This window comes from Charadrius vociferus, unplaced genomic scaffold (assembly GCF_000708025.1).
Source record: "Charadrius vociferus isolate BGI_N301 unplaced genomic scaffold, ASM70802v2 scaffold162, whole genome shotgun sequence".
Classification (NCBI taxonomy): Eukaryota; Metazoa; Chordata; class Aves; order Charadriiformes; family Charadriidae; genus Charadrius; species Charadrius vociferus.
In genome coordinates, this window is record NW_009647236.1 from 4,801,246 (window position 1) to 4,814,168 (window position 12,923).

General features: G+C 42.5%; 1 protein-coding gene across 3 annotated transcripts; it reads right to left on the minus strand.

Annotated features, from left to right (window-relative positions):
• Positions 1 to 5,841: 5,841 nt before the first annotated feature.
• Positions 5,842 to 12,745, minus strand: CLDND1 (claudin domain containing 1). 3 transcript variants are annotated; one of them, XM_009879918.1, is made up of 5 exons: positions 12,470 to 12,745; positions 8,227 to 8,521; positions 6,885 to 6,992; positions 6,359 to 6,496; positions 5,842 to 6,248 (listed from the first exon to the last, which is right to left on the minus strand). In XM_009879918.1, the coding sequence occupies exons 2-5, from the start codon at positions 8,513 to 8,515 to the stop codon at positions 6,028 to 6,030; spliced, it is 756 nt and encodes a 251-aa protein (XP_009878220.1). In that variant the 5' UTR covers positions 8,516 to 8,521; positions 12,470 to 12,745; the 3' UTR covers positions 5,842 to 6,027. The 3 variants fall into 3 exon arrangements, with proteins under 3 accessions (XP_009878220.1, XP_009878221.1, XP_009878222.1); XM_009879919.1 differs by having other exon boundaries at positions 8,227 to 8,528; positions 12,470 to 12,532; XM_009879920.1 differs by lacking the exon at positions 12,470 to 12,745 and having other exon boundaries at positions 5,983 to 6,248; positions 8,486 to 8,517.
• Between the last annotated feature and the right edge of the window lie 178 nt (positions 12,746 to 12,923).

Here is a 12,923-nt window from a genome sequence, read left to right on the forward strand (position 1 = left end):
TACAAGCTGTACTTGGCCTCAGAAGAAGGAAAAACCCTACAGTTCAGTGCAGCACTGATTCGGTAGCTTCTCCCAAGAATGTACTCATGGCACATCACAGCTGGACACTGCTGGGAAAGGCTCTAGTCACACTCGCTCAACACAGTGCGAAGGACACCCAATACTAACACTTACGGCTAAGACAAGTCTCCACCACTGAGCTTACAGGTATGGAAACATGATGGGGCACTGGCAAAGAGCTACACTCCCTCCAGCGGAAGGGTCTGCCTTGGCTCCTCCAGGCAGACAGCCAACGGGATAGTTCTTCCACAGAGACCACGTGCTGCTTCTTCACAGGGCTTTTCCACCTTTCTAACAACAGAGGCGTTGTAGTGTAACCCTTTTATCATGAGGATGATAAAAGGTGAAGTTACAACAGGGAATGGTCCTCAACCATGGCTCAATCAAGTTAATGTGTGGCAAAATATACTCACGCGCATTCAGCTGTGGAAAAAGTACTGACTGTAAGGGCCCAGACACACAGTAGGTCACAACATGGGATAGGAGGAGTCCTGGTAAACACAGTGTTCTGGAAACACTCCCTCATTAATTACGTTTTGAAAGGCTATTAAGCATGCTTGGATCAATCTTATTTTTAATAGGTACTCCAAATTTTTAAAAATATCCATGTCTGACATTGAGAACTAGCCCAAATTACAGATGCAATGGGTAGGTCCATTAAAAAGTTACATATGTAAGGGTTTCCTCGTCTCAAATAGTGATACAAAATACACCAGGAGATCATCATCTTTGCAAACATCAAGCTAAAAAAGAGAATATTCGAAAACCATTTACTGTAGGAAACATTTTAAAAGATGCAGATGAAACACTTGAGAAAGCTGGAAAGAGAAAGAAGTCTATTAAAAAACCTACTAACTTTTTTTTTTATGGACAGTTTTGATTAAGCAAGAACTAATTTTGATTAAACAAAAGATTCTAGTTTTCTTGAAAAGTTTCAGTCGCCACCTCAGAAACCCCAAAGCTAGAGAGATGCTCAGATCCTCTGCAAAAATCAATTATCAACTCCTTCACCTTTGTCTGTACACAGAATGCAGGGAGCACAGAGACATCTGACACTCATTGCTCTTACATGATCAACAAATAAAACACTGTCCCTATGGTGATTTTTAAAAGTAGTAATTTTAGAAGGGGAGAGAGAGGAGTGGAATACATTATTGCTGTCAGTTTTTTTTCAGTGGTCATTGGTTTGTGTAAAGGTCTGGCATATACGAGCATGTGGAGAGGTGCTTCAGTGTAATTTTGCTTATGGCTGTTATTGCCATATCCAGATACCTATACAGTCTCCCAGTTACACAGTATCCATTCTTCAACTGTCCCATATCTGAACCGTAACTTGAACAAAGGCTTCACTTTACACCCTGCAGTTTTGAAAGCTGTAGATTAAAAATATAGAGCAAGAATAATATTCCACAGCAGTAGAAGAGTTAGCAGTAAACACGCAAACTTTTGATCTTTTCCTATTAGAAACCAGGTTACAAAGGAGCTCTGTAGCACAAACCTGTTGCTATTCCTGAGGAAATAGGAGGAAAAAAAAAAAAGCAGCAGCATCTTCAAGATGTTATCCTCTCTGTTGAGACACACAATCTACTCAAGCAGGAAACACACACAGATAGAGGCGGACAATCAGCTCGAGATATAATGATGACAAGGTGCTGACATTTCAGATTTTCTCTTTGAAGCACAGGTGCTGGCTGAGTACACAGAACACACCAGTGAGCAGGAAGGAGCTTTTCAGAACTCATTGCCTTGAATCACAGAACTACGACAGCACTGCAAAAGACAGACTGCAAGCTGGTACATAACCCGGTGCCAACGATAAGTGACACAGACCAGGAAAAATAATAATAATAATAAAAAAAAAAAACAAACACCCTTCTCATAACACACTTCAGAGCATTTTACGTGAGGGGAGGGGAGGCATTCCTTATCACCATAGCAAAAAAGACTGCAACAAACTTTCCATGAGGAAAGGACCACCCGGCCAGAACACAATCCAGAGGGAAAACCTGTCCAGCACACATGGTTTCCGGCATGACAAAACATTAGAAGTGCCTCTTGGGTCATCCAAGACTATGCTATCGCTTGCACCCATAGCATATTTCTCCTTTCGTAAGTGGTGAACTGTCCCTATTACACAACAAAGCAATTTTTTTGGTGTTTGCTCTATACTGCTGTTTTATTAAAGTAAGGAAATGGGATTGACTATTCTGCAGCTTTCAGTGATCTCTCCTCTTACAAGAGTGGGAGGCATCGTTACAGCCACAATAATAAACCCCCTCTTTGTGGCTTCATTGACCAGTCCCTTCTCAGACCTATTTGGAGCAGGGGGAGAGGACAGGGAAAATGTCACTGTGAGGGAAAAAAAATAAGAAGAGGCTGCTACCTAGGTGAAACACTTCACTGCTCTGCCTGGTTTTCTGCTAGTCCTGCTTTCCTAGTGGTTTCACTAGATTGGCAGGAAAACAAGCCCAAGCCTGCAAAGAAAAAACATCGTCATAGGGGCACAGTTGAAGGACAAATGCAGCTTGCTCACCTCGGATTTGGGGGACAGAACCTTTATGGGCTTCTCATAAGCACAAGAGGAGAGTTCAGCCACTTGCTTATGTCACTGCTGTGATGGCGCCATGGGTGGGCAGGAAGGTAGCAGTGGTGGTGGACGAGCAGCAGCTGGCCTTTGCCATGCTGGCGACACAGTACCACACGGGGAGTTCACACTGCAGTCCTGGGAGCCTGCTCCCATGCAGCGTCAAGAGTCCTCGGTTCTCATGCTCAGTCGGACCAGATTCCTCCTCCTCTTTTGTTTCTCCTTTTCCTTTGATACGCCTTCTCTTCACTTTCACTGCTCCATACAACAATGTTAGAGATGTGTGCCATTTCCCCTGTGCACACAGACACACAAGGACATCCCTTTTTTTCATCTTGGTACGTATCTGCCTCATCCCCATCTCCAACACTGAACCAGTATCTGTAAACATCTCCCATGGTCAGACCACAAAATACTGACGAACACAAATCAGCCTTTAATCTCACCACTTTCTTACAGAGTTGGAGCACTCTCCACTATTTTGAGCAAGGGTGTCTGCATTTGCATATATGTATATGACCACAAATATACATACAGGCCTCAAACTTCTCTTGAATGCAGCCAACATGCAAATGTGGCATGAGGACCTCCCAGTGTGAAGGGCCTGTACCACACACTCTGGATCTGTCTCGCTATCTGTTAGTGCGCTCAGTTATCTCTCTTTTATAAAATTACTCCATCCTCAGCGTCTACTCTGCCCTCCTCCAACGCCATTTAGTGCACCCCAGACAACGGAGATGGTGAGCCCTCTTTCTGCATGAAATCTGCTTCTCATTGAAATCCATTCTGATGAAGACATCTTTACAGCAAGAGTGAAGGCAAAAAAAAAAAATCCCCAAACCCTGAAAGGTGACCCTCATTTTAGGTAAATGCTCCAAATCGAGGATCAATTAAAGCCTGTTTTCTTCATTTCAGAGCAGAGAAAGCCAGCAGCATTTATCTGAGACACAGACAAAAGCAGGAAATCTTGGTTTTGCTGACACTTAAAATGATCAAGAAAGGACTGGCAGCACCTCTAACATTCTATTTCCTTTCCATGACAATCATTCTTTTGGAAGCAAGAATGTTAACGTTTAAAAACTGAGATTTACATTTCAGAAAAATAGGTGCTGATACAAGAGGAGAGATTAAGCACACAGGATCCCCACTGCTCAGATTAAAATCACAAGATAGGATTATTCTGCCAACTCCTGAAAAAAGAAAAAAAAAAAACAACACAACACCACCCCCAAACTGTACTAGATAAAATAACCAGCAGTGTTTCCTCTCAAAGTGCAGAATAGCACCTTCCAGTCCTTTTGACCCAAGCTGAGGCTTGCATGCCCTAGTATTTCTGACAAATGAGGAACCAGACAAGCAGAGCAGTTAGGCCTTATCTACCTAAGTCAGTGATAACTAACGACTCTGAAAAAGCAGCATATCAGTACATATCAGCCGCACGGATTTTCATTTACTCTCAGCTACTGCACAAAAGTAGCACATTCCCCTCTCAGGATTAGAACTGGCCCAGATGTCGTAGAGAGGGAAAGAAGCTGTCTTAGGAGGAAGGTGAAAAATTACTCAAGAGCAAGAGAAAGAGGATTATCTTGAACTACTGCTGCTTTTTCAGTGATCCTGGTTTTCATCATCAGCCTTGTTTCATTTCGTAGAGACTCCAGTGATGATAATCAAAGGAGAAGTAGGTTGATCCCTATCACACACATGATAAAAAAAATAAAGAAATGATACTAGCACATATCTCTGATCTCCAGGGAACTAGTGACTAGGGCTGTTGCTGACCCAGCAAAGACAGCCTGGGTAGAAGTACCTACTGAAAAAAAAAACCCCAAAAAAAACCCAGCACAAAAAATAAAAACACAGCTGTGGACTAAAAATGCCTATTTCTGTGTCATTCTCATCAGCAGGATCTCACAGAATCCTTGCCATCACAGATTATTCAGGATTTATTTCTTCTAAGACATATTTCTTCTATTATGCATGGAATATGGAAACAAGGGAAGTTAAGGCCTCAGAATTAAACAATTTAGTCTTGGAACATTGTTTTCTAGCTAAGACATGCCACTCAGTCTGGCTAGAGTTGCAGTGATTTAGAAGAAATATGTGCAGCAGCTGTGAACTAATTAGAAAATATGGGGTGTTGCACACCCCCAAAGATGAGCAGGAGAAAATTTAAAGTTAGCAGAAGCCCAAGAATTTAATTTAAAAAAAATATCTAAGCAAACATCTTTGTTTCTGGTAACATGTCCCTGAAAACAGAATGATCTAGACATTGGCTTTTCTTTCCCCAAGTAAACTTCATTTCAGACCATTCTGTCACCATCCCATCAGATTAATGCAACGCTGAAAATTTCTGAGCTGCTTTTTTTTTATTATTTAATTTAAACAATAGGTTCGGGTCAAGATGGGAAAAGAGCAGCACCTTTTAAAAAAACCCTGTTGTGTGCTATATAGGATAAATAAGGGAGCTTTAAAAAAAGGTTTTATATGTACATATACACACATACACAAAACCAAATTAAAACCAAAAGACTTGTGAAGGGTCATTTTCAACACAAGAGAGAGGAAAGCCTTATTTCACAGCAAGCAAAAGCACCACAAGTTAAGATTAGAGTGCCCCATCACGTGTAGTGCAGATACAAAACTAGCCTGTGTCCTGGAAGCAGTGTAGCTACAACAGCACAAAGCTCCACGTGGGCCAACTTATCCTACTCCTCGGCAAACATGACAGCAGAGGCTGCTTTGGGATGGGGTACTGTGCAGGCACTCCCACAGCCGGCTGCTCTGCCTACATCAGTTTTGGCAGAGGCCACAAAAAGTAGCAAACCAATGAGAATAAGAGACCCAAAGCAAAGCTACAGGACTGATTTAGCTACAGTATTTCCGTAACAGAGGTTTTGGAGTTCCCCCATGTCTCTCGGGTGCTCTCTGTAGGTACTGCCTGCTTGGGCCACACAGCAGGCAGCTCCTGATTATTTATTATTTGTGCGCTGCGGTTCCCACTCTTGCCTACCTGCATCTTTTCTTTTCCTATCTCTCTTCTATCCCACAACACCATTCCTATTTCTGCCAGGCTGACAGGGTAATAAAATTAGGAAGGGGCATGTACACCTAACCAAAGGGATATTTGACAACCAAATGAAGCTTAAAAATAATAATAATTCTTAAAAATAAATGAATTTAAAAAGGTGTTCAAGTTCTGCAGACTTCTGGCAACATTTGGTCATTTAGCCCAGAGGTCTTTGTCTTCAGGGCCCACAGGCTAAATTGTCTCAACTGGCAAGAAGCATGCAGTACAAGGTAAAATTCTGACTAAAATTAAAATGTAGTAAGGGTTGGGGGAGAAGAGGCTATAACGTGGAAACCCAATAGTTCGGTAGCAGCACTTATGCTACACGGTACGCTTTCAAGAGAGTGAATTCCTTTCTGTTGGTGCGAGCCGCCCAGATGAAAAGAGCAGCTGCCATAAACTGCAAAGGTGCCGAGACACAGGCCAGGCAGAAGGACCAGCCGAATTCACCCCTCACATCTTCAGGCAGGGGCAGCTTCTTATGGAGCAGCTCAATCCCAGCTACGTAGCAGCCAACCAGGCCCAGCGTACAAAGCCCTGAGGAAGGAAGCAGTAAAGTGCAATGAGCTTGCTGTTGGAAGTGTTCTGGCTGTCACCACGAGCTTCAGGAGGAGGGAGGGTAAGTTGGTGGATGGCAGGAGACCTACCTGCTAGGAAATGGAGGACTCCGGTGGCAATGGCAGGATAAAGGCTGCGACAGGCACAAGCACAGAGCCCAATCAAAGCCCCAAAGCACATGAGGCCAAGGCTGACAAAGGGCAGGAGAAACTGCAATCGCCAGAGATCTGCACGCAAAAAACATACAAGTTTATTGAAAATGTACTAGAAACTGATCTTCTGCTACTATCTTATATTCCCTTCTACCCACACTACTTCTGCTTCATCGGATACCGTACATTAACAACTAAAAAAGGAACAAAGGCCCCACTAAAGTAGGAAGAACTTTATTAACTCCCAAATGCCTGTACTGCATTCATGGGTAAAACCTTTGCTAAGGCACTTAAGTTTTCCTTTTAAACTTTGACCTACTGCCTATGCTACTGTGAAGACCGAAAAAAAAAAAAAAATAAACCAGAGCAAGACACAGATGCTTCCCTCACCAGTGACTGTACTTGAGAAACATCTTTTTTTTTCATCCTACTTGTTTACCTGCCAGAAGAGAAAGACACTTACAAGTTCGATTCAAATCCGTGCCGCTATTGTGATTTCCAGGCTCTATGTACTTTTCCATAAACTGATCAGAGAGGGAAAAACTGATGCAGTTTGTAGTCATACCAGTTTCTGGAGGAAAAAGAGAAAAAACTACCATTAGGCATCTCCCTCCCATCTCCTCCCTTCAATTCCTCCTTTCCCAACCATTTAAACTGGGAAGCTCCTCAGAGAAAAAAAATTTAGAGAAAACACATTTCAGAGAAAAAAAAACTACCTCTCAAGACAGATCTGTAGGATGCTTTATCATAATGTAGTTAGTATAATGTAGTTACTACAATGAGTGATAGCATTCAAACATGTAGAATCTTCAACCTTACCAGGGTTATCCACAGAGAACTGGCCCGTGCATGACAGACTGGGAAAGAAAAGTGGCATATGATGTTCAGCTATATTGTTAGGTATTCTTGTACCAGAGTTGCTAAACTGACCCGTGCTTATCTCCATGTGCAAAATATAGTATCATACCAAACACTTCATTCAAAAATGGGATAAACGGGACTAAAAATGGGATAGAAAGGACTAAAAATATTTGCTTCTCTACATTAAATTTCTCCCCTTTTATGCCTCAGTTAGATTTTGCTTTGAGAATACTATTGAGCAGAGCTGGTTTAAGTGTCTTCCAAAATAAGTATTTTAATTAGAGGAAAAAACATTTATGTAATGCTTTCTCCCCAGAAAAAGTGTTTGAAAGTACACTTTTTTAAGAAGGTTCAAAATGAAGGGCTTCACACACACAGTATGTGTCTGAAATCTACTTTGAAGCAATTGAAATAATTGCTCACCACACTTTATCCCCCAACCATTGTGAAAAAGAATACAAATATTTCATTCTACATTCAACATTACGGTACAAGGAGTCCAAAATGTGCTGACGTGACAGTGGGACATTTGTGATATGCAAGCAAGATGAACGACTAGCTAAAAGGAGCAAGTGCCCCCTTGAAAAAATAGTATCTTTATTCCATTGCTGGATCCCAGGACCTCTCCTAAAAAGACAGTGACTGGCAGAGCAACTATAACTGTATCCCCAGTTGGACAGCAGATACAAAAGAAAACCAAGTTATACCCGACTAAATTTAGATCAAGGATCATGTGTCAAATCCAGAGTCTGTAGCACTGACAGCCAAAGATCATATTGGCTTTTCACTTCTTTAAAAATTTAGATTGTCTTTACTAAAAAACCAACAACACATAAGCTAGAAATAAGCCTTCTGGAGGAACAAAGTGGCATGAATACATTGTGAGGAAGTTCGCACATACCACCCCAGGCAAGCGAGGGAAGTGTTAATTGCTCTGAAGATACCTGGTGAGTTGTACCAGTGAAAGTTTTTGGGTACAGTGATACACCTCCGCCACAGTCCAACTGTGCCATTGCACCGGAAAAGCGCATCTGTGTAGGTCTTCTCATCTGCCTCTTCACTGACGAATTCGTCCAGGATGCTCCTACCAGCTTCACTAACGTTCTCAGCTGGGGACAGGGTGTGGTATTCGTACCAAAAGTCAGTGCCAATGGAAGCTGCCATATAGATGGTGGAGATGAGGCTGAGAACACAAGCGATTACTAGCGCTGTAGCAAAACGGTTATCCATCATTGTGCCCTTGCTGCTGTAAGGGAAGAGAAGGCCAAGTGAGTAACTCCTCTGACAGTAAATGCAAAGTTATCCCAGCAGTGTCAAACTCATGACATCATTCTTTTTACGCAACGTCCTCTCAGGATATGCATGTCTCCCTTTTCCAACATGCTGGAATCAAAGGAACAACTAAGCAAGTCTACAGTATTCACAAATTCAAGGCATGGATATCGCCCTTCTCCCAGCCACACTGCGCTAGCTGCTCTCTCTGAGACAGCAACTGACGGAGCAACAGCAACTCTGTCCCCAAAGCAGATGGCACAGCTCACTGCCATTTGTGATCCTGATTGTAGGGAACCACAGAGAATCCATTCACAGCACCCAGGCAGAAGACTTATCTTTCCTTAAGAGATTACCAAGGGTAGAAGTTATTTTTAGCCTGCCATCCCATAAGGCTTTCACAGCTTGTGTTTACAGCAAAGATAAGAACCAAAAGCGTGCCAAAAAAGCTCTTCCAGACTGTTCACAAAGGGCAGCCATGCCAAGACGCTGAAATGCCTTTAGGGAAGCAAAGGAACGTATCTATGCGTTAAGAGACAGAACACAAAGGAAGTACTGAAAGACAAATTTGGTAATTATGTTAAATGTTGCAATAACACCACAATACATACAGTGGTGTTTCTGAAGAACTAAAACAATGCAGGGGGAGTGCCCTGTTCCATGGGAACAGGATGACAAGAGCTTCCAAAACTGAAAGGCCTTCCTGCGCTGGCATGAGGACCTTGCTCTGGCTCGTTCTATTAGTGGTCACTTATGTCCTCCTTTGCATGGTCATGCTCACAAACCATGTAAATTCAGGGGCAGAGGAGGCATGGGAAAATAGAGCTACCCCACATGCTTACACTTATGACAATGCTGTGACTTTAAGGAGTAATTGATTGCTAATACACAGAATGTTTTGCAGATAGTGCAATACGTCAGAGGACTCTCAGATGCCTGTTGTGCTCATGCGTTTTCTACGCCTGATTAAATTTATGGATTATGATGAATCAGGCTTGATTGCACTTGCCATAAAAAATATTAAAAAAATAACCAATTGAAGCTAACTCAGCAGCTAGAGCTAGTTTGGTTACGCGAGTTACTATCTAATCAGCTCTTGTCTATTGCTTGTTCTACCTCCCTTCTCCCACATACTTTGATCAAAATATTTTGGTCTAGCTTCTTTGCAACTGAACCGCAACTGGAAACACCAAATGCCTTAAAACACAACATTCACACGGAAAAACATGAGCATTCAAGTCAAACCTGCCAATAAAAAATTCTGAACTGTGAAACAAGGTGCAAATTAAGCTAGGGAGTTTCAAAGGCACTGATATTTGCTGCTAACAATGCCATTCTTATTTCTCTTCCCTCCCATCTTCTCTTCTACTTGAAACTGGCTAACAGGGTTGGGGAGGAAAGATCATGTGTACCCATATCATCCCCTATGCTTAATTTCCATATTCAAGGAGGGATATTACAGAGAGTGTGCCTCATTTAACTGCATCCTTAGCAATGAGTAGGAATAGAACTGATTTTTGGTGAACTGACAAGCAGCACCCATTTAAAATACTGCAAAGTTTGCTTACCACAACTGTACTTAAATAAGAATCCACAAGCTGTGAACTCTTTAAGCTAGGACAAATATTTAAGGGGGAAAACACTGTACCTGGGCTTATTTATCTAGAAGACCTAGAATCAAGTCCAGACTTGAAAGCAAATATTCTGTGCAGCGTTTAATTCTTGGTTCTGTACTTATACTCTCCTTAGATACCCTAGTATCTAGCTCAAGGTACACAGGACATTGAACGAGCAGAATAGGGACAGAGCAAGTTGCTGTATAGGGCCGACCTCACTATTCATCCCCACTGAGTTCACTGAGGGATCCCCTCCCCTTCACAAACTTCTCACAAAGCAAACAGGGCAAGTGGCATCTCCAGGGCCAAAGCTGTGTTGCCTGGCTCCTGCTCAGCTGAGCTGGGAGCTGAGCAGATCATCTGGGAACTCACTCTCAGGGCAAGCAGCAGAACAGGCTGCTGAGCAGGCTGGTCTGGATTTTCCACTATATTGCAGTCACATTCACTGCAAGAGGAACCCTCTGCAACAAACTCCCCTCTTTAAAAAGGGCTCCCGCTGGAAGGAGGAATCACAAGAACCTGCAAGCAATCTCAGAGTAGTGTCTGGCAAAAAAAGAAAGTAAGCAGGACATTATTTTTGGTTTGCTGCCATTGCCTTTTAATATAAATGCTTCCAATATCAAAGTTCTCTCAACTTTGTACCTAACATACAGAAAGAAAACAACTGGCTCAAAAAAAATTAAAAATCTTACTTTCAGATACAACATCCCTGCTGCCAAGTGCAGAATGCGGGTGCTGGAAATATTAAAACACAACCACACACTTCTAACCAGCTTTTTGTGCATTGGCTTACAGTGGACTTGGCAGAGCTGATGCCAGCTGGCAACCAAGGGCAGTTCACAAGCAAAACGAAGGATGAAAAAAATCAAACAGTAAATTAAAGGACCGAATTACCCACTTGGTAAAAGGGCCATGGCTATTTACATTCAATCCTGGCAATGCACAGCTGCAGGGATAGATAGAAAGCAACTGGGGTGGCTACAGTCCCCACTGGCTTTGTGTGGCATTTGTCTCAGAAAGAACACACATGGATTTTCAGTATGGACAAGACAGTGCCAGGGTAAGAGCACACCCCCAGTTCCTTATAGTAAAGGTCCCCTCAATGCTTCTACCTAACGCTTCAACTACTTACAGAAGAGATGAAGAACTCTACAACATTTTATGCAAATTTTGTAATAGAACTTCTTCCTGCCGCTGTGTAGTTGACTACTCTGCCCATTCACTGTATATAGCCAATGCATATTCATTTACATTGCCCCCCGCCCCTTAAATGAGGTCTCCTTTGCTCTGTTAAAGAGAGAGTCATCCTTCCCAGCCCCAGGCAGAGCTCAATAGGAGTAATAAGCATAGTCAGTAAGAAATAGTTACCAGAGAAGACTGTGAAGACAGACACTGCATGTTTATGAGATTATGCCACACTTTGCAAAAGGTTCTGTGCAGAACAATATGTAGGAGGGGCCTTAGAATAAGCTCACATACCAAAAAATAATATTAATTATAAAGACATAAAGGTCGATAGTAAATGGAAATACTTTGTTTTTACAGGCTGTCAGCAAGAAACTTTGTTGTTTTTACAAAAGATTTGTTCATAGGGCACTGCCAGCACATTCTATTCTAACAGTAGAAGCTATTGCTAACAAGTTATGGCTGAAACTAAGCTGTGCAATGAATATATGACAACACAAGGCAGCAGTAAACAAGCACTCAAGCAGAAGTGCTTCACAGGGTATTATACTCATTTTTGAAAGAAGTGAGACAGGTAAAAATTTCAAAGCACCAGCTCATAAAAGAGAAGGCAAAGGCCAAATTAGCAGCAACATTCAAAGGAATGGCTAGATATGTGCACTTCACAGAAGGGGAAAAAACAGGGCAAGTCAGTAGAGTTGAAAAAGAAAAAACACGGAGCAGCACAAAAGCAAGTATTCTGGCAAAATTCAACTATAAGACTGGAGAACACAGAAGCATTTTAAGAACTTACTGTACAATGGCAGAGGGGGATACGAAAATATGCACTTTTTTATCCTGTTACAGCAATCACTCCCTTCAGCCAATAGCAGGCCATCACATTTAAGAAACTCCTTCTACCTGACATCACAAAAGAATAAGGCTGCGTTTGCTGGCATTTTCTCAGAAAACATGCTTGCAATCTGACTGCTCTTTGGGAAAGCAGAATAGGCAGAAGGCCTAAAAGAAGGCATGAATATGGGAAGAGGGCTTGCAACACTACCAAACAGGATCGCCCTTTTAATACTTAGAGCAATGGAGGATTAGGAAAGAATGCTACCAAACACTTTTTTACCTTCAGAGGTCCTCAGAGTCCCTCCGGACACACAGCTCCAATGCTTCCAGGTCACTTCAGAGATAGAGTGTTGTTTGTGTCTTGTGGCAAGCGGAGAGCATGAAATGCAAACTTCCTATCTGCCCTAACTGTTCCATTCATTGCGTTTCTTCACTACCACCACTTCACAAAAAGTGATCTAGAAGCAGAAAGCAAACCATATAGTTTAAGATCACCATTTCACTTTGAAAGTGAAGAATCTGAAAGAATTTGAAAGAAAGGCATCTCCCAGCGTTACTCATTAAGGGAAAATGAGAAAAAAATGAAGGGGTGGGTGGGAAATGACTACAAGCGCCCCGAGGCCAGCAGCACCGTGCCCCACCGGGATCAATCCCGCACACGGGCAGACAGGCAGCGCCGGGCTAAATGACCGTACGAAGGGCTCTCGCCCCCTCCAAACGCCGAGCCCCACAGC

Excerpts from the sequence above, each read along its gene's own strand:
- CLDND1 (XM_009879918.1), bottom strand. The coding sequence starts at position 8,515 with ATGATGGATAACCGTTTTGCTACAGCGCTAGTAATCGCTTGTGTTCTC. Across the intron at positions 6,497-6,884 it reads CACGGATTTGAATCGAACTT|ATCTCTGGCGATTGCAGTTT; the intron begins GTAAGTGTCTTT and ends TTTTGCGTGCAG. Across the intron at positions 6,249-6,358 it reads AGTCCTCCATTTCCTAGCAG|GGCTTTGTACGCTGGGCCTG; the intron begins GTAGGTCTCCTG and ends TTCCTTCCTCAG.